Source organism: Sprattus sprattus, assembly GCF_963457725.1.
Source record: "Sprattus sprattus genome assembly, chromosome: 12".
Classification (NCBI taxonomy): domain Eukaryota; kingdom Metazoa; phylum Chordata; class Actinopteri; order Clupeiformes; family Clupeidae; genus Sprattus; species Sprattus sprattus.
In genome coordinates, this window is record NC_137910.1 from 10,613,607 (window position 1) to 10,631,483 (window position 17,877).

The 17,877-nt window shown below is 48.0% G+C and overlaps 1 protein-coding gene across 1 annotated transcript in view; it reads right to left on the bottom strand.

Moving 5' to 3' along the window:
- The window catches only part of mmrn2a (multimerin 2a), a gene marked incomplete at its 5' end in the record, with an annotated part of 28,603 nt that overhangs the window by 5,445 nt on the left and 5,281 nt on the right, over positions 1-17,877 (bottom strand). Inside the window, 5 exons of the mRNA XM_080848600.1 lie at positions 5,475-5,660; positions 7,579-7,665; positions 8,258-8,364; positions 9,382-9,504; positions 17,093-17,415. Coding sequence (XP_080704726.1) covers positions 5,475-5,660; positions 7,579-7,665; positions 8,258-8,364; positions 9,382-9,504; positions 17,093-17,415 — 826 coding nt within the window. The remainder of the gene's footprint in view (positions 1-5,474; positions 5,661-7,578; positions 7,666-8,257; positions 8,365-9,381; positions 9,505-17,092; positions 17,416-17,877) is intronic.

Genomic DNA, 17,877 nt, shown 5'->3' on the forward strand with positions numbered 1-17,877 from the left:
CAGAGGGATACATGGTCAACAAGAACGTGATCCCTTAACAGAGGGATTCATGGCCAACAAGAACGTGATCCCTTATAGGCCGTAAGGTGAACACGGTTTTCGTTTCAGCCCGTTCCACTCACTGGCATCTACACAATCTTTAGCTTATAAAAAAGAACGAGTCGTGGTTAGTTACCAAAAAAAAGTTCGTCGCTGATTTTCCAGTCGATTGTCTATATGGCTTTGTTTTATGCAGAACTAGAGACTTCAGAGCGTAATAAGATTTGTGTCGGGAGCCGTGCCACGGTTCGACACGTGATCATGCTACACCAATGAGAAGGCTGCATTTGTCAACAGAATGGAAAAATGGCGGCTCCCGTGTGGTTAGAAACATCGTTAAAGACATCCGAACATCCTCAAAAGTGGGCTAAATTAATTCTAATTAGTGCTGTATAGATAGCCGCGTCCAAGAATAACAATGAGGCAAATATACGATAATGTTATTTTTATGTTAAAGTTATTTACATCAAGTTTGACATACATGGGAATACCCATTACTGAAGATCTTACATGGACTGTGAACACCCACCGAAGAAATCAAGGCAAAGACTGTACTTCCTACATCAGCTGAGGAAGTTCAGCACCATCAGCTGTGTGTCCTGACAGCATCACTTGGTATGGGAACTGTACAGCCTGTGACTGCAGCACCGAATCATCAGAGCATCTCTCCATATTCAGCAGGAGACCTACAAGAGAAGACCTACCTACCAGCGCCCAAGGTATTGTAAAGGATTCCTAACATCCTGACCATGGACTTTTCAAAACACTGAGGTCAGGCAAACGTCTCTGCTGCTACAAGACCAGAACAGAGAGACTGAGGAGGAGCTTCTTTCCTCAAGCATTCCTTATCCTGAACACACACAATGACTATAAAACATCAATTACACCTTTTTTCACACACTGCTCTTTAAACTCCCTCTTGCTATTTATGAAAAATATTTCTTGATCTTTCTTTCTCCACACTCGCACAGAAAAAACAGTAGTATTTTTATGTATGTGACAAATAAACCTCCATGTATCAATAAAAGGCAGTAATTGTAAATACCAATGACCATCTGTTTGTTCATTCATTCATTCATTCATTCATTCATTCTTCCACAAATGAAAACAACACTAATGAACCATAAAAACACTCTTCATGAAACATGAAATATGATAAATAAAACTGTACAAAACTGAATAAGAAATAACAGATTAGGGACACTCACTCCTCACTGTTAGTGTCAGTGTCAGGACAGTTATCTTCCAGTTCCTACAGCAACGACATAGGTCAACTACATGCAACACAATCCTGCAAAAAAACATCTGTCTGTCTCACAGGCACCTTTGCAGCCACAGTGTATCACATGCAAAACACTGTCAGGGGCTGGATTTCTAGTCACCAGGTGACTTGCAAGTTCCCATCCTCTATTTGCCAACCATATCCAGCAGGTGATGGAGCACTTATATTATGTTTGAGACAGGACCTCATTATTGCAGCCTGGTAGTTTGCCCTTTTGCAGTGCTGATGGAGGCCATCAGTGGTAGGGGGAATGGATAATTCTGGCAAGGCTGATGATGTCATACAGAAAGCCTTGAACCTAGCTTTATTTACATTATCAGCAGCCGACTGATCATATAAGTGGCATACATACTGGCAAAGAAATGCAAATGTTGACTGCTCCAAGTTTAAGTTAGTACCTAAACTTTTAAAAGCCTTTAGGTACTCATCTTTCTCAAATGCAACAGAAAATGTCTTTCTTTTTCCTTTGCCATAAAAGGCACTTGTGGAGTCACACCCACAGAATGTTTGAATTCCGATCAAGGCTGAACACACACTGGTTCCAAGAGCTGATGACACCTTGGTAATGTCAATGATACATGTCCTGTTGTCAGTCCCTGTGAAAACATATAAAGTGCATGGCAAATCTGTCTGCACACTTACAGCAATGACTGCCACATCTGTAGATGCCAGACAGTGTAGCGGGTTAAAACGGAAACAGGGTTCACCTTACAGCCTATATGAGGATGTGCATGTGTGTGAGTGTGAGTGTGCACACACTGGGCACCTTCACGAGGCTTCTCTCCAGTCTTCTCTTCCACACACACACACACACAAACAGAGTTGAAGACCTTGTAAATGTTTTCCCACATAGTATGTTTTTGCATATGAAAATGCCAGTGAAAATGCCTTTACATATTTTAAACATATAAAAGGTCAGGCACATTTATGTGGACCTTCCCTGCCATGTACTATCAGGTGACGTTTTAAAGACCCAGCTTGTTTAGAAGTTTTTCCACATGGCATGAGTATCAACATATGCATTTGAGAAGGGCAAACTTCACACTTCAGAATTCAAGCATTTAAGTGGCTTTTCTTCACTGTGCAACCGCTGATGGCATTTCAGACTTGATGTCCTAGTGCAGTGTTTCTCAACCACTGGGCCGTTGCACTTATCATCCTTATTACTACTGTATTTTGTGCTGTGTCTTATTGATATAATGTATTTAACCCTTATCTAATGTTGATCACAATTACAAACGAGGGTCTGACAGGGCGTACAATTAGGTGTGAGTGCTCCAGATCAATGAGGAAAAGTCAACCCCCTCGCTGGATTTCTAAAGTTGGGATGATTATTGTATTTCTGTAAGTGTGTGTGTGTGGGAGAGAGAGAATCTGGGAGTGGAGCTGTAATGTTATAGGGGAATGAGGGTTTATTGTTGTGAATGAAATCTCACCTGTGAGTGCGTGTGTGTGTGCGTGTGTAGGCTATGTGTCGATGTGGAGTGAAATGTGTGTGTAGCCTACTGTATGTGGGGTGTGTGTGTTTGTATGTGGAGTGTGTGTGTGGTTGTTGCCACCTTAAGTTTTTGCCCATTTTCTTAAATCCATAGTGTCAAAGTTAGTTAAACTCGCAGGCAAACACAGTTTTTGCAGGGGCAGTGAACCAGCTCAAGGATCACCTTTGGAGCTGGTGGAAGTGACATCCAGAGTCATAATTCTTGTCTTTGTTCATCTGTCAGACGATGTCATCATTTCTTTGTGATTTCTAAGAAATGCTTATGAGTTCTTACAATGTTGCATGGAATTGTTTGTGTATCATCTAAGCCTATGATTTCTCATAGTTAAGATCACCTCAGCTGACGTAGGAAGTACAGTCTTTGCCTTGATTTCTTCGGTGGGTATTCCCATGTATGTCAAACTTGATGTAAATGACTTAACATAAAAATAACATTATCGTATATTTGCCTCATTGTTATTCTTGGACGCGGCTATCTATACAGCACTAATTAGAATTAATTTAGCCCACTTTTGAGGATGTTCGGATGTCTTTAACGATGTTTCTAACCACACGGGAGCCGCCATTTTTCCATTCTGTTGACAAATGCAGCCTTCTCATTGGTGTAGCATGATCACGTGTCGAACCGTGGCACGGCTCCCGACACAAATCTTATTACGCTCTGAAGTCTCTAGTTCTGCATAAAACAAAGCCATATAGACAATCGACTGGAAAATCAGCGACGAACTTTTTTTTGGTAACTAACCACGACTTGTTCTTTTTTATAAGCTAAAGATTGTGTAGATGCCAGTGAGTGGAACGGGATTCGTTTTCTAAAGGACTTTTCGTGCTTCACCTTGCGGCCTATTAACATAGGGATACATGGTCAACAAGAACGTGATCCCTTAACACAGGGATACATGGTCAACAAGAACATGATCCCTTAACACAGGGATACATGGTCAACAAGAACGTGATCCCTTAACAGAGGGATACATGGTCAACAAGAACGTGATCCCTTAACAGAGGGATTCATGGCCAACAAGAACGTGATCCCTTAACATAGGGATACATGGGCAAAAAGAACGCGGTTCCTTAACAGCCATCAAAAATCACCCAACTCTACAAAAACTCTACATCCCCCTTTTAAATCATGTGTGTGGTCAGTTTGATACTTTGCTGTGTTCTCTGGTTTAAATATGATCTCTCAATTAGCTGTGTGGTCACAGTGACATATGACTATTGTTGTATGCTTTCATGTCCGAGTCGAGATAGGGTGACGTACTGGGTGGATATAGTTGGGCAACTCCACTCAGGAAGTGTGCGTCACCTACAACACGCGGATGTATGAGGCGAGGGCCAGCTCTATATCTGAACCCCAGTGTCATTCCCACAGCATCCTTACATCACGCTCCCACGCACACAATGTGTTGTGGATGTTCTACAGGCCAGAAGAAAGAGAGGATTTCCTGTGGAGGAAACGCTAAGGCAATGGAGGGGGGGTAAGGGATTGGTCCGAGGAGCACAGGACAGCGAGATGAGGAGAAACTCGTGCAGGAGCATGGAAATGCTCCCTGTCGTAGATTCCAATCCCCCCCCCTCACATCAGCTCCTAGTCATGTCATGGATATTTACTGCCCTCCCAATCCTGCAACTCCCTGTCTCTCTCCCTTCCTCCATCCCCTCCCTCCCTCCCTCCTTCTCTCCCCCTCTCTTTCTGTTTAAGGATATGGATGAGACCAAAGACTGCTGACTAGACTGCAGCTGATAACATCTCTGAACGCCTGAGTTTGGTGGACGGAAGCTCACACACCAACATTTATGATGTTTGTATATTTTACCCTTCCAAGTGAACTATTTTTAATGATGTGTTTGAATGAGTTGTGGGAAATGATAAACATGTCTAAAACAGTGAATGTTTTCAAATACTTTTTTGTATAGCTTCAACGTGAGTTAGTGGGAGCAAATAGTCTGGTTGGCAGGGCACTATGTCACTTAAGATAGGGGTGCAGCACAGAAATCTTTGGTAATCCCCTAGAAGATCCTGCACGTCCACTGATAGAGACTGACACAAGAGAGAGGGTCAGAGGTTCAACTATGACTTTCACTGATCAACTATGAAAGAACAGACAGATAAACTGTGTGCTTTCACTGACCCAGGAGAACAGACAGATAAACTGTGTTCTTTCACTGACCCAGGAGAACAGACAGATAAACTGTGTGCTTTCACTGACCCAGGAGAACAGACAGATAAACTGTGTGCTTTCACTGACCCAGGAGAACAGACAGATAAACTGTGTGCTTTCACTGACCCAGGAGAACAGACAGATAAACTGTGTGCTTTCACTGACCCAGGAGAACAGACAGATAAACTGTGTTCTTTCACGGATCCAGGAGGCATTTTTGACAGAGATGTACTGGTGCTCATCTTCCCTCCAGACAGCTAATATGTGATAAGCATGCTGATACACATCCATCCATTGCATTCATTCACACATATACAGTATATACCTGTGTGAATATAAACGTTGAAAATGTTTTGTTCAGGTCTTTGAAATGAAACCCTAATATATTTCATCTTTGGGCTGCTAACTGTAAGTGTAAGGATGCATTCGGATCACCTAGAAGCAGCTAATCTGTGTTCTGCTCCGAGTGACCCACAGCTGGCATACACACCTCCTCCATCAGGGCCGTGTTGACTGAGGTAGAGGTCTCTCTGGGATGGGTAGTCGTAAGTGAGGTCCGCAGACGTGTCGTTCTCCGCTGGGACCCCCCGTGCCTCATACAGGGGGCTGCCCGACACCTCAAAATCATTCTGCTCCCAGCTTGGGTCCCTCATCAACTGCGGGTGTCCCTGTACTCCTGGAGGAAGAAAAGAAATGGTATGCACTCAATGCACTGCTGTTGCACAACTGGTAGAGCAAGGTGCCCACACTCAAGTCATGGGTCAGATACCCTTGAAAGCACACACCGGGGCACACACACCAAGGCACACACACACCAGGGCACACACACACCAGGGCACACACACACCAGGGCACACACACCAGGGCACACACACACTGGGGGAACACACACACAGGGCACACACACCAGGGCACACACACACACACAAGGGCAAACACACACTAGGGCAGACTGACACCGTGGCACAGAGACACCGTGGCACACACACCATGGCACACACAAACAACCAGGGCACACACACACCAGGGCACACACACTGCGGCACACATAACAGGGCACACACAGCAATGGAAATGTATATTCGCACTGTGCTGTTCTTCGCTTCGGATTAAAGAGACAGAATCAAAGAGAATCAATCACCATGTGCACTTTCCCTTTGTTAGATTACACTAGGCATCACCAAACACACTGGTGAGTTTTTAGTTTACACTAGGCATCACCAAACGCACTGGTGAGCTTTCTGAAAACTCTGTGTCTCATTCAGTCCATTTTCCTATGGAGTCACATAGTGGAATGAAAGCACTGTGAAGTAGATGTAGATGTGTGTGTGTGTGAGTGTGTGTGTCTGTGTCTGTGTGTGGTGGGTGTGTGTGGGCGTGTGGGTGTGTGTGGGCGTGTGTGTGTGTGTGAGCGTGTGTGTGAGTGTGTGTATGTGTGTGTGTGTGTGTGTGTGTGTGTGTGAGAGCGACGCGTGTGTGTGAGCATTTGTGTGTGTGTGTGTGTGTGTGTGTGAGTGTGTCTGAGTGTGTAAGCGAGAGAGAGATGAAGGGAAAGAAGAAGAGAGCAGCACAGTGGCCATTTGACTCCATAGGAGCTGAAGGATTCATTATCTGGGGGTTAGGGTTAGCACTGTGAAGTAGATGTAGGTGTGTGTGTGTGAGCGTGTGTGTGAGCGAGTGTGTGAGACTCCATTGGAGCTGAAGGATTCATTATCTGGGGGCTTTCTGCTTCGGAAGCTCAGTCAATGAGAGGCGTGGAGGGCCTCGGTGTGAGCCAATCAGCAACTTGGGAATTTATGCTTTTGTCTCGTGCTGCTTTTGTTTGCGTCTTGAAGCCGCTGTGAAAAGGCCAGGGGTTTATTTTTAGGGGCCCTGGTATGTGACTGCCAGCCTGGACAGGCCATTAGTTTGGTCAGAACATGTGTGATGTTTTTGTGTTTGGAGAGTCAGGGGCGTCGTTATGTTGTTTTGCTGTTTTGCGTGTGTGACATTTTGCATGAGTGACGCCCCACTTGTGTCCTTCACACACACACTCACACACACACACACACACACACACACACACAAACACACACACACACACACATAGACACACACACACAGACACACACCCTTTCCTGCCTCCCAGGGGTGATGACCTTTTCACAGTCCACAAACATTCACTGCTGCCAGCTGGCTAAGTGTCTGTTCAGGTGAGCTGGGCTTTGCCCTCCTGGACAGGCCATTAGTTTGGTCAGAACATGTGTGATGTTTTTGTGTTTGGAGGATCAGGGGCGTTGTTTTATTGTTTTGTTGTTTTGTTGTTTTGCGTTTGTGACATTTTGCATGAGTGACGCCCCACTTGTGGCCTACACACACACACACTCACACTCACACTCACACTCACGCACACACACACACACACACACACACACACACACACACACACACACACACACAGTCACACACACCCTTTCCTGCCTCCCAGAGGAGGTGATGACCTTATCACAGTCCACAAACACTCCCTGCTGCCAGCTGGCTGAGTGTCTGCTCAGGTGAGCTGGGCTTTGGCCTCCTGTGGATGGAGAAGCAGGGAGACTAGGTGAGGGGCCTACCTGCATGGTGAGCAGGGGGCCCACCTGGATGGGTTCTACCTGCCGCGGTGGGGGACTGAGGGTCTGTGAGGGCCTGGTCGTCTGGAACTAGAGAGAGACAGAGAGAGAGACAGAGAGAGAAAGGAAGAAAAAGAGAGACAGACAGAAAGACACAGGGTGGGGATATGTCACTTGGGTTTGTCAGAGAGAGATTTGGTAAACACACGCCATTCTCCAAGGAGGCACACCCCTGCAAAGACAGGAATTCTGTTCTATATTAGCTCTTGGAAAATATGGCTCTAAATCTTGAGGCTGGAGCTGTGCTGAAGGAAGTGTAGCTGCAGAGCCATTTGTGTGCTGAGGTGCATCAGTGTGGAGGTGATCAGTGTGGAGTTGATCAGTGTGGAGTTGATCAGTGTGGAGTTTATTCAGTTTGGTGTTGATCAATGGATTTGCCAGTGCATTTTGTAGTGTATTGGAAAGGATTCCTGTCTATGATCATGCCTGTGTGTGTGTGTGTGTGTGTGTGTGTGTGTGTGTGTGTGTGTGGGAGTGTGTGTGTGTGTGTGTGTGTGTGTGTGTGTGTGTGTGTGTGTGTGTGTGTGTGTGTGTGTGTGTGTGTGTGTGTGTGTGTGTGTGTGTGTGTGTGTGTGTGTGTGTGTGTGTGTGTGTGTGTGTGTGTTTGTGTGTGTGTTTGTACCTGAGTCCTCACAGTTGTCTCCACCATGGCCTGGGCAGCAGTGCCACAACAGGGCTGTGAAGATCTTCTGCTTCTCTCGGTAAACCGGCCTTGTTGAGAGTTTGTACCTACACACCCAGGTTTATAAGGCAGCATGTCAAATCATCAGAAAACAAATCACTTAAAAACATGATGGGTTTTGTGCTGTGTGTTATATATGTGTTTCTTCCCATGCGTTTTACATTGGTATACGTGCAGTATAGGCGTATGATTAGCAATTTGGTATAGACTTGTATGAGCATAAACATAAGATCAATGGAGCTCTACTATTCAAACATTGTATGTGTGCGCGCGTTCGTGTGTGTGTGTGTGTGTGTGTGTGTGTGTGATGGAGATAATTTCCAAACACTGTTCATGACTTAGGAATGTATAAATCAAGTGCCTTGTATTAATAATTACCTACTGTGCTTATGTAAGCAGGAACATGGCTTTTCTGTGTTTCTGCTTGTGTGTAATTTAGAATATTAGGTGCCACTTAGTCTGCATATCTACAAGTGCATGTTTAGGCCAGAGGTGATAAGCTTCTTCCGACCTGGCAAAACTTCCATCCTTGCCTCGGACGTTAGAGATCCACCAGGTGGTTATCCCTGCTGAGAACTAAACTTCTGTCTATATAAACCTAGTGCAATGTGTTTATCATGGCTTTACTTTCAGCCTTGTGGTGTGAGTGATCCCGATTGCAATTGTTGTTTGTCTAATAAATGTACTTATATGCAGCTCCGTGTCCTGAGGTTACTAGGGTGAATTTTTGTGTGTGTGTGTGTGTGTGTGTGTGTGTGTGTGTGATTGAGGACAGAAGGATGTTGGGGAGAGAGGCAAGTCTGTTGGCCTCACATAATGACCTGCTGTGTGTGTCTGTGTGTCTGTGTGTGTGTGTGTGTGTGTGTGTGTGTGTGTGTGTGAGTGTGTGTGTGTGTGTGTGTGTGTGTGTGTGTGTGTGTGTGTGTGTGATTGAGGACAGAAGGAGGTTGGGGAGAGAGGCTAGTCTGTTGGCCTCACATAGTGATCTTGTGTGTGTGTGTGTGTGTGTGTGTGTGTGTGTGTGTGTGTGTGTGTGGTAGTGTTTGTGTGTGTGTGTGCCTCACATAATGATCTGGCAGTCGGGGGTGCCGCTGGGGCAGGGGCTCTGAGACTTGATGGTGTACTTCTCGGTTCCACAGGACACGGCAACAGTAACCATGCGCTTCTGCACGTACGCACACCAGTTCCTGGAGAAAAGAATGGAGAACACACACTTAAACGTCAATCAAACATTCTAAATGTGATTGTGGTAAAGTGTTGACTTCAACCCAGTGAGAGAGTTCTGACTGGTGGTATTTGAGTGCCACTCTCCCTCCACTCTCCTCTCCGGTGACCTCTCTTACTTTCGGAGGGATTTCCTTCCTATTGCTGCAGGTCGTGTATACAGAGGATCTCTGAGAGACAGGAAGACCCTTCGTTTGGTCCGTTCATATTAACCATGGAATGGGAACAGGACTCTTTAGTAGAATAAGTCACATTCTAATGAATGAGTAGACATTTTCCATCTATTTCTTTAGTGATAGGTCGATTACTGTACGCATTTTATGTGTTGTTTGACTAACCCACAGTGGGTTGCCTGGGTATTGTTCGTACTGACTTAAGAGACGACTTAGACTGTTGGACTTGGACTGACTCTGAAATGTTACTGGAAGCCATAACAAATCCATCTACCCAAGCTACGGAAGTCTAAAGAGAGCATTTTATCATCGTAAACACGTGAAAATGATTGTCATCTTAAAATGGAACAAACATATAACTATAATTTTTAAAGTTTATTTTAATACTCAAGTTTAATGTCAGGGTCAAATCCCAACATCATGAGTGCTTTTCTGTCAACCAGTAGCCCTGCTTTTGTGGCACTGCCCATTGGATATGGAAGCCAATGACAAAAATGGCTTTTAAAGGTTCTTAGAGCTGCTTGCATGGATTGAGAAGTGAATGTTATTTTATTGATATAAAGTCACTATCTGTGTTTTTAAATATGTTGGACTGCCTCCTATCAAGAAAACATGATTTCCTCACACAGTGGTGACACAATGGGGGCAGCTGGTTGGGGAATAGAATGACAAACTGTCTCAAAGTAAAATGCTGTTGCCTAATATTTTACGACATCCCTGATTTATGAGTTTGTTTACCCTACCCAAGCACAAACTCTTTTCTTTCCCTGGCAGGGCATGGCAAGGCGTTGCACTTCCTTCCTCTACCAACACCAGCCAAAGCCATGGCCAGTTTGCCAACAACAAAGCCAAGCCTGGGAGTCAGCCACCGTAGTGGCAGTGCTGACAGATAGATCGCCTGCCTTGGGGGGGTTTCTAGGGTATTTTTCCCACCAGGTGTCCTTCCCTGACCTTGCCCAGATGTTCCAGACCCACTCAGAACAGAACCTGAGCTGCTTTAACCTCCTCCAGACCCCACCTCTCAGCCTGTCTGCGCTAATGGAGACGAATGAGAGAGAGAGAGAGAGAGAGAGAGAGAGAGAGAGAGAGAGAGAGATAGAGCGAGAGAGAGAGAGAGAGAGAGCGAGAGAGTGAGAGAGCTTGGGGTCGCTGCACATGTCACAGGGTGGTTCTAGATGCAGGTGAGGAGAAGGGGATGAATTTAACCTTTGTCCTGTGTACCCCCAAACCTACCCCATCTTCCCTATAGGAACCTTGCAGCATGTATAAGTCTAAGTCCATGGAGGCGTGTCTGGCGGATGAGGCCATGCTACGCTAATAGAAATGTAAACAGGTTTAGTGATCAGCAGGGGTAATCTGAGTGGGACAGCAGGAGAAGAGAAGAGAAGAGAGAAGAAGTTGGAGTTGTTTGAGTAATCTGTGAGGCTGTTTTGGTCGTTCGTTTATTTTGCTTTCCCCCTGCAACATAACCACGAATCAGCGGTACGGAGTCAGCGGGTAGTCGGGGCAGTGGGGTCCCCGGGTCTCTCAGGGCGTCCTGAGGCTGACGTGTGCACTGAGGGGTGAGCTGTATAGGGGGGCTGGGTTGAGCGGTGTAGAGGAGTGCTGGAGTGAGCGGTGTGGGGGGGGGCTTGGGGGGCTGGGGTGAGCGCAGGTCTTCAGTGTTTGGTGTTTTTGCTGGAGCGCTCCTCTGGCCCACTGACTCACGGTTCGGCGTGCGGGGGCAAGGTGCACCCCATCTCTGTCATCTCCAGCCAGAGACCCTCCCTTCTACACCGCCGCTGTTTTGTTATGATGAGACCAGTTGGGTTGCATCACCAGTCACGGGGGTTAATTGATTTTGTGTGGGCTGTGTACGTCCATAAAGGTTCATGTGTGTGGCTAATTGAGTGAAATCATCTCCCTCTTCTTCCTCTCTCTCTCTCTCGCTCTCTCTCTCTCTCTCTCTTTCTCTCTCTCTTTCCCTTTCTCTCTCTTTGTTTTCGCCTTCCATCCATCAGACTCTCAGCCTGTTTCCAGACAGGGTTTTGCTGCTGTTTCCTCTTCAACGCATCAAGCTGTTTCATCTCTCTGACTAGTTTGACGAAGCACCCCACTCGTAGTCCTCTGCGGACCAGAATAGATTGTGTTTGGCTGCTCTGCACTGTGCTCCGGTTCCAGGCCAAACAGCCCCCCCTGCACTGAGTCAGGGGGGCAGCTGGGAACATGAACACAGACCCCCAAAACACACACGTGTGGAAACGTGTAATGTTAACGTTCTGGGCACGCTTTCGGATTTAAGAGTGACCCTTAGCAACAGGGTTGCACTGTAAACAAGCGAGGCTAGCGGATATGAAATTCAGACAATAGGGGGAAACTTGGCCAAAACTGCCCATAGAGCATTTTAGTTGGGAAAGTGGCAAAGTCTGAGGTATTTCCGGCACTGAGTGGATTGAGTTGTCATCCAGTTGGCTTCAAAAGGAAGACATTTCTTCACTTCGTTTAAGATGGGCGGACGTGAGCTGAGTGAAGTGAAGCTAATCGTAAAGAAAACACTACATGCACCAGGGCAGGCCTTGATACAGCGTTGAGATATGTCATATTTACAGAAAGCTGAGACACAAATAATCTTCCGTGCTCAGCGAGCCTTTCCACCCCCAGATCTCACACACGTTCCACGGGCCTCATAGACTAAACACAGTCTCCGGCCCTGACACTCAAAACACAACTGAACAATCCTGATGGGGAAGGGACCCGCTTGCGTAAGACAGCTGTCCCTTGTTTACCGAAGGACCCAAAGCTTGCAGTGGAATGCAGAATACAACACACATAGTGAGCGTTGCTCAATCTGTTTATCTGTCTTTCTTTTTGTTTCCCCAAGAGATTTAAGCACCAAGGTTCAAACGGAGGAGATAGCGGTGATGTTCTCCAGAGCAATGGACCTTCTCTCTGATGCAATAGGGTCTTTAGTCATATGCTTCGCCACGTGTTTACATTGAGTATCTACGCGGTCATGTGGTGCTGTTTGATGTCTGCCTCCTCTGGAGATCCCTGCCAGTGGACCATCCTGCCAGTCCTCCACGTGCCTCTCTGTTGACCCCCACCCCACACCCACCCCACACCCACTCCACCCTGTCCGGGTTGCTCTCGTGATAGGCAGTGTCCTCTCAGAGTTTCCCCGTGTCACTTCCTCCCCGTGTCCGCTGACATCATGAGGGGGACATCCACCATGTCAGAACACAATGCCTGACACACACACACACACACACACACACACACACCCAGCAGCAGTCATTGCCAATTCCTCAGAAGAAGGAAGTTACTGACACTCCCTCACATCCACCCTACCTTCCTTTGCTCTTAAAGTTTCTCCTTAGGTCTTCTTCTTCTTTCTCTCTCCATTATCCAATACACACACACACACACACACACACACACACACACCCAGCAGCAGTCATTGCCAATTCCTCAGAAGCAGGAAGTTACTGACACTCCCTCACATCCACCCTACCTTCCTTTGCTCTTAAAGTTTCTCTTTAGGTATTCTTCTTCTTTCTCTCTCCATTTTCTCTTTCTATCACTCTTTTTTTTCATCTCCCTCTTCCTCTGTCTGTCCAAAACTGTTTTTTGTCACGTTTGGTCTTGTTTACATATTTATGCTCTTGTAATCTTTCTTTCTTTTCTCCTCTGCCTCCTCTCTCTCCCTCCCGTGCCGCTCCCCCTCGGGCTGCCTCCTCTTCTCCAGGGCTCCTCTCTGAGGGCGTTTGGTCACGGCCGTCTCTATGCATCCACAAAACCTTTGACCTTCCGGCTGTTTCCGCTACCGCAAACCCCCGTCCCCCCCCACCACCACCAGCACCACTTCACCCTCCATGTCAACGCTCCCTGTCCGTCTCCAGTCCCATGCACTGTGCACACACACCGACCTCAAACACTGTTTGTGTTGGACGCTCGATAACTTTTCAGCAAAATCCTAACATGGAGCTGGACGACCCGGAGAAGGAGCTGGTTCTGTAGTACGACAGCATCCAGAATTGATTGATTGTCCAAGGAGGATGGGAAAAAGAGACCGAGAGAGAGTGAGAGTGAGAGTGAGGGGGAGAGAGAGATAGAGAGAGAGAGGGAGACTGAGGGGGAGAGAGAGATAGGGAGAGAGAGGGAGAGTGAGGGGGAGAGAGAGATAGAGAGAGAAAGGGAGAGTGAGATTAAGGTGGAGAGAGAGATAGAGAGAGGCAGAGGGAGAGTGAGGGGGAGGAAGGGAGCTTCTTCCTCTCTGTTCAGGGTTAGGAAGACTTCCATGTAAGCATTTTTATCAGCGCGGCCCTAAGCCCCCCTGTCTGGAGATGGATTACAGGTCAATATTAATAGAAAAGTTTTTGTTTTTCTTGGGTCCTGACTAAAAGCTCACCACAGCTGGGATAGATAAGACAGTCCCCATTAAGTCTTGTTGTGTTTCATTTAAGAGCAGCCATGTTGTATTAGACCGTCCAAAGGCACTCAGGTCCAGCAGAGCACCATGACTGAGACACAGAAAATGGAGTCAAGTACGCAGAGGTGAATGCTTTAGAAGAGTGTAGTCTGAGAGCTTGTTTACCGTGGAGTTCAGCATGGACTTGGAAACAAAACCATGTCCAACTGCCATGTATGCCAAACAAATAACAAGAGAGAGAGAGAGAGAGGGAGAGAGAGAGGGAGAGGGAGACAGCAAGAGCAAAACAAAACTTGAAGCAGCGAGTGTAAGAATAATGTCAACATGAGGGACATTAATGGGATCCAAGCAATAAGAGAAAGCCATGTGAGGGAGATACAGACAGAGAGAATGCGGAGAGGAAGCCACAGAGCAATCAGATGGCAGTGATTGGAGGGAGTGTCCTCATGCCTGTGCCCGGGAGCGGGGAGAGGGGAGACGGGAGCGGGGAGCGGGGAGCGGGGAGCGGGGAGCGGGGAGCGGGGATGGGACTGGTGCTTCCGCTCTGGAAACTGGAGCAGGGAGATGCAATCAGTGGACCCCACGGCCGAGCCCCCCTGCCGGGCCGAAGCAGCTGGCCAGACAGCCAGTGCCCTTCGAGGCAGGTCTATGGGGGGTATAGGCAGGCAGACAGGATTTGATACTTTTAATCCATTTTAATGTCCTCGCCGTATGATTTAGGCTGAGATACAGTTTGAAAATCCCTCCACAAATGATCCCCATCCCATTGGTGAACATGTGTATTTATTCAGACTCCATCTTAGTAAATACCCCTTGTTTAACTTGGATAACTTCATGATGCATGAAACAACACAGTCGATGTCGAGGTGGGATTATCTGCATATTTACTGGCAAGAAGCCCCCACCCCTTAAATCCCCCCCCCCCCCCACCTTCCCGCTCACTAAGCTGTTTTCTAGAGCATTCTGGGGAGGGAGTGTTTAGCCTGAGTTCTCTGCTGGCCCCTCAAAAACCCACTTCAGTCCCACACCAAAGCCTCACGTCACGTCAGTCTAAAGGCCCACATTCACACTCATGTCCACATCTCTAACCTCTCCTCTCCTCTCCTCTCCTCTCCTCTCCTCTCCATCCTCTCCTATCCTCTCTCTCCATCCTCTCCTATCCTCACAGCTCCTCTCCCTCCTCTCCTCTCCTCTCAGCTCCTCTCCATCCTCTCCTATCCTCTCTCTCCTGTCTTTCCTCTCCTCTCCTCTCCTCTCCTCTCCTCTCCTCTCCTCTCCCTCCTCTCCTCTCCTCTCCTCTCCTCTCCTCTCAGCACCACCTGTTATTTAACAAGGCCCTGTATCTGGCAGCTTTTTACAGCAGAAATAAATCTCTCCAATCCAGGTATATGCTTCCAGCAACAGCAGGTGTGTGTGTGTGTGTGTGTGTGTGTGTGTGTGTGTGTGTGTGAGAGTGAGTGAGTGAGTATGTGTGTGTGTGAGAGAGTCTGTGAGTCTTTTTGTGTGTGTGTATGTTAGAGTGTGTGTGTGTGTGTATGTTAGAGTGTGTGTGTGTGTGTGTGTATGTGTGTGTGTGTGTGTGTGTGTGTGTGTGTGTGTGTGTGTGTGTGTGTGTGTGTGTGTGTGTGTGTGTGTGTGTGTGTGTGTGTGTGTGTGTGTGTGTGTGTGTGTGTGTGTCATTCAATCACCTGAACCATGCATAGTGAGGTAACCTCAACAAAACCACAGCTTGTGTTTACTCAGGCCCATGCTGGCTGGCGTTGTGTGCAAACCCTTTTACCTCCTCACACACTCACAGCCCACAACAGCAGTTATCACCCTCTCTCTCTCTCTCTTCCTCATCTCTCTCTTCATCCCTCGCAACGTGCTCCCCATTACCTTCAGCATAGTGGCACAGCCGAGGAAGGAGCCCCCCCCCCCATCCCCCACCCCCCCTTTCCTGTCCGAACAAAAAGCCCCTTTGGAGGACTTCTGAAGTGGCTTCTCTTTTTAAAAAGAAAAACAAATGGCTCTGGCCCGGGCCGGGAGGGGGGGGGGGGGGCCCCGGGAGCACATTATCAGAGTATCGGGGCAGCCGTGAGTGGCCAATTTGGGGGTGCATTGTATGGAACCGGGTTGAAGTCGTGACAAGTCCCCCTGTGGACCTGGCTCCGCTTGAAAAGAGGACCCTATCCGTGCCAGCGCCTCACCGGGTCAGAGCACAAAGTACAGGAAGACCTATTGCCTCGCGCGCTTTTCTTCTGGAACAATTAAGATGAATTACTATTGATTAGCGGTGCGTAAAGGAAAACATGTGCGCTCCTATGGCGCGCTGGCTGGCGGGGCGAGCCCAGTGCCAATAAGCAGAGCGGGGCCGAGCGCCAGGCAGCCAGCGGTGATTGTGTACGAGAGCAGGGCAGATATATAAACGCTTGACGTCTGAGACTGGAGCTTTTGTTTAGGTTCTCCATCAGCTTAGTGGTGATTACAGAAGAGATCGCAGAGATATCAGAAAGAGAGAGAGAAAGAGAGAGAGACAGAGAGACAGAGAGGCAGAGAGCAAAAGCATGCAGGAGGGTCAGTGGGAGTTGACAGCGCTGACAGAAGAGAGCAGAAAAACTCCCGGAGTAGCGGGGAAAACAAGATGTGAATTTGTGGGAGTGCTTTTCTTTATGGTGCTGAGTTTATGTGGGGCTGAAGTGCCTCAACCTGGGTGGCTCTCCAAGGAAAATAATGAGAACCCAAACGTATAAATTTGGACGCAACTTTGTGGGTTTTGTGAGCTTGCTCAGGTGGGTGTTCTGAATGAGTGAGTGTGTGTGTGTGTATGTTTGTGTGTGTGTGTGTGTGTGTGTGTGTGTGTGTGTGTGTGTGTGTGTGTGTGTGTGTGTGTGTGTATGCGTGCAGTACACAAGCGAAGCATGGAGAGGCAAGCAGCACATCTGGCATGGCATTCATCTCAGCGTGATAAAAGAGACCACAAACACTCACCCGGTGCGGGCAGGGAAGCTCTGAGGCCCGGTGTCTCCATCCGCTGCGGGTGTCTCCTCCTCCTGGCCCGGGGTGTGATGCCCATGGGCGGTGTGGGGCAGCTGGTGATGCCCCAGATGATGTTGTGTCCCCCCAGGGGGCTCCAGTCCATGCCCCCTCGGGTGGTGCTGCCCCCCGAACCCCCCCGCAGGGTCCCAGCCTTCCCGTCCCCCGTAAGAGTCCCCCCGCCGTGGCCTCCTCCTCCTCCACCTCGGGGTCCCTGGCCCGCACGTCGCAGTGAGCCGCCAGCAGCAGCCCCAGCAAAAGCACCAGCTTCCCCACGGCTGTCATTGTGTCTGTCGGCCTGTTCCTTCCAACACCCGCTAGCTGCCAAAACATCTGAAGCCTCCGTGTGGGACGGCTATTTGTTTTTAAGCAGTTGCTTCAGATTGCTGGCTGGAAACTCCCCGCCCCCCAACTTAAAAAAAAAAGCCCACCCTCTCTTTACTTCTTCCCTCCTTTCAGACGCTGAAACTCCTCCCCTTTGGGCCCCCCTATCCCTCCTTAACACCCCCCCCCTACCCCCTCCCACCCAAAACACACACACACACACACACACACACACTCACATTCACAGGCACAGGCACAGACACAGACACACATGCACACACATACAAATACATCTCCTCTCTCCCTCTGCCTAATGGTTTCAAAGCCCTCCAACAATCCTCGGAAATGAACCTCCCACCCGCCCCTAGCCGGTTCCCCCGTGGAAAGGTCGCGGGGCCTGGAACAATGAGCCCGTT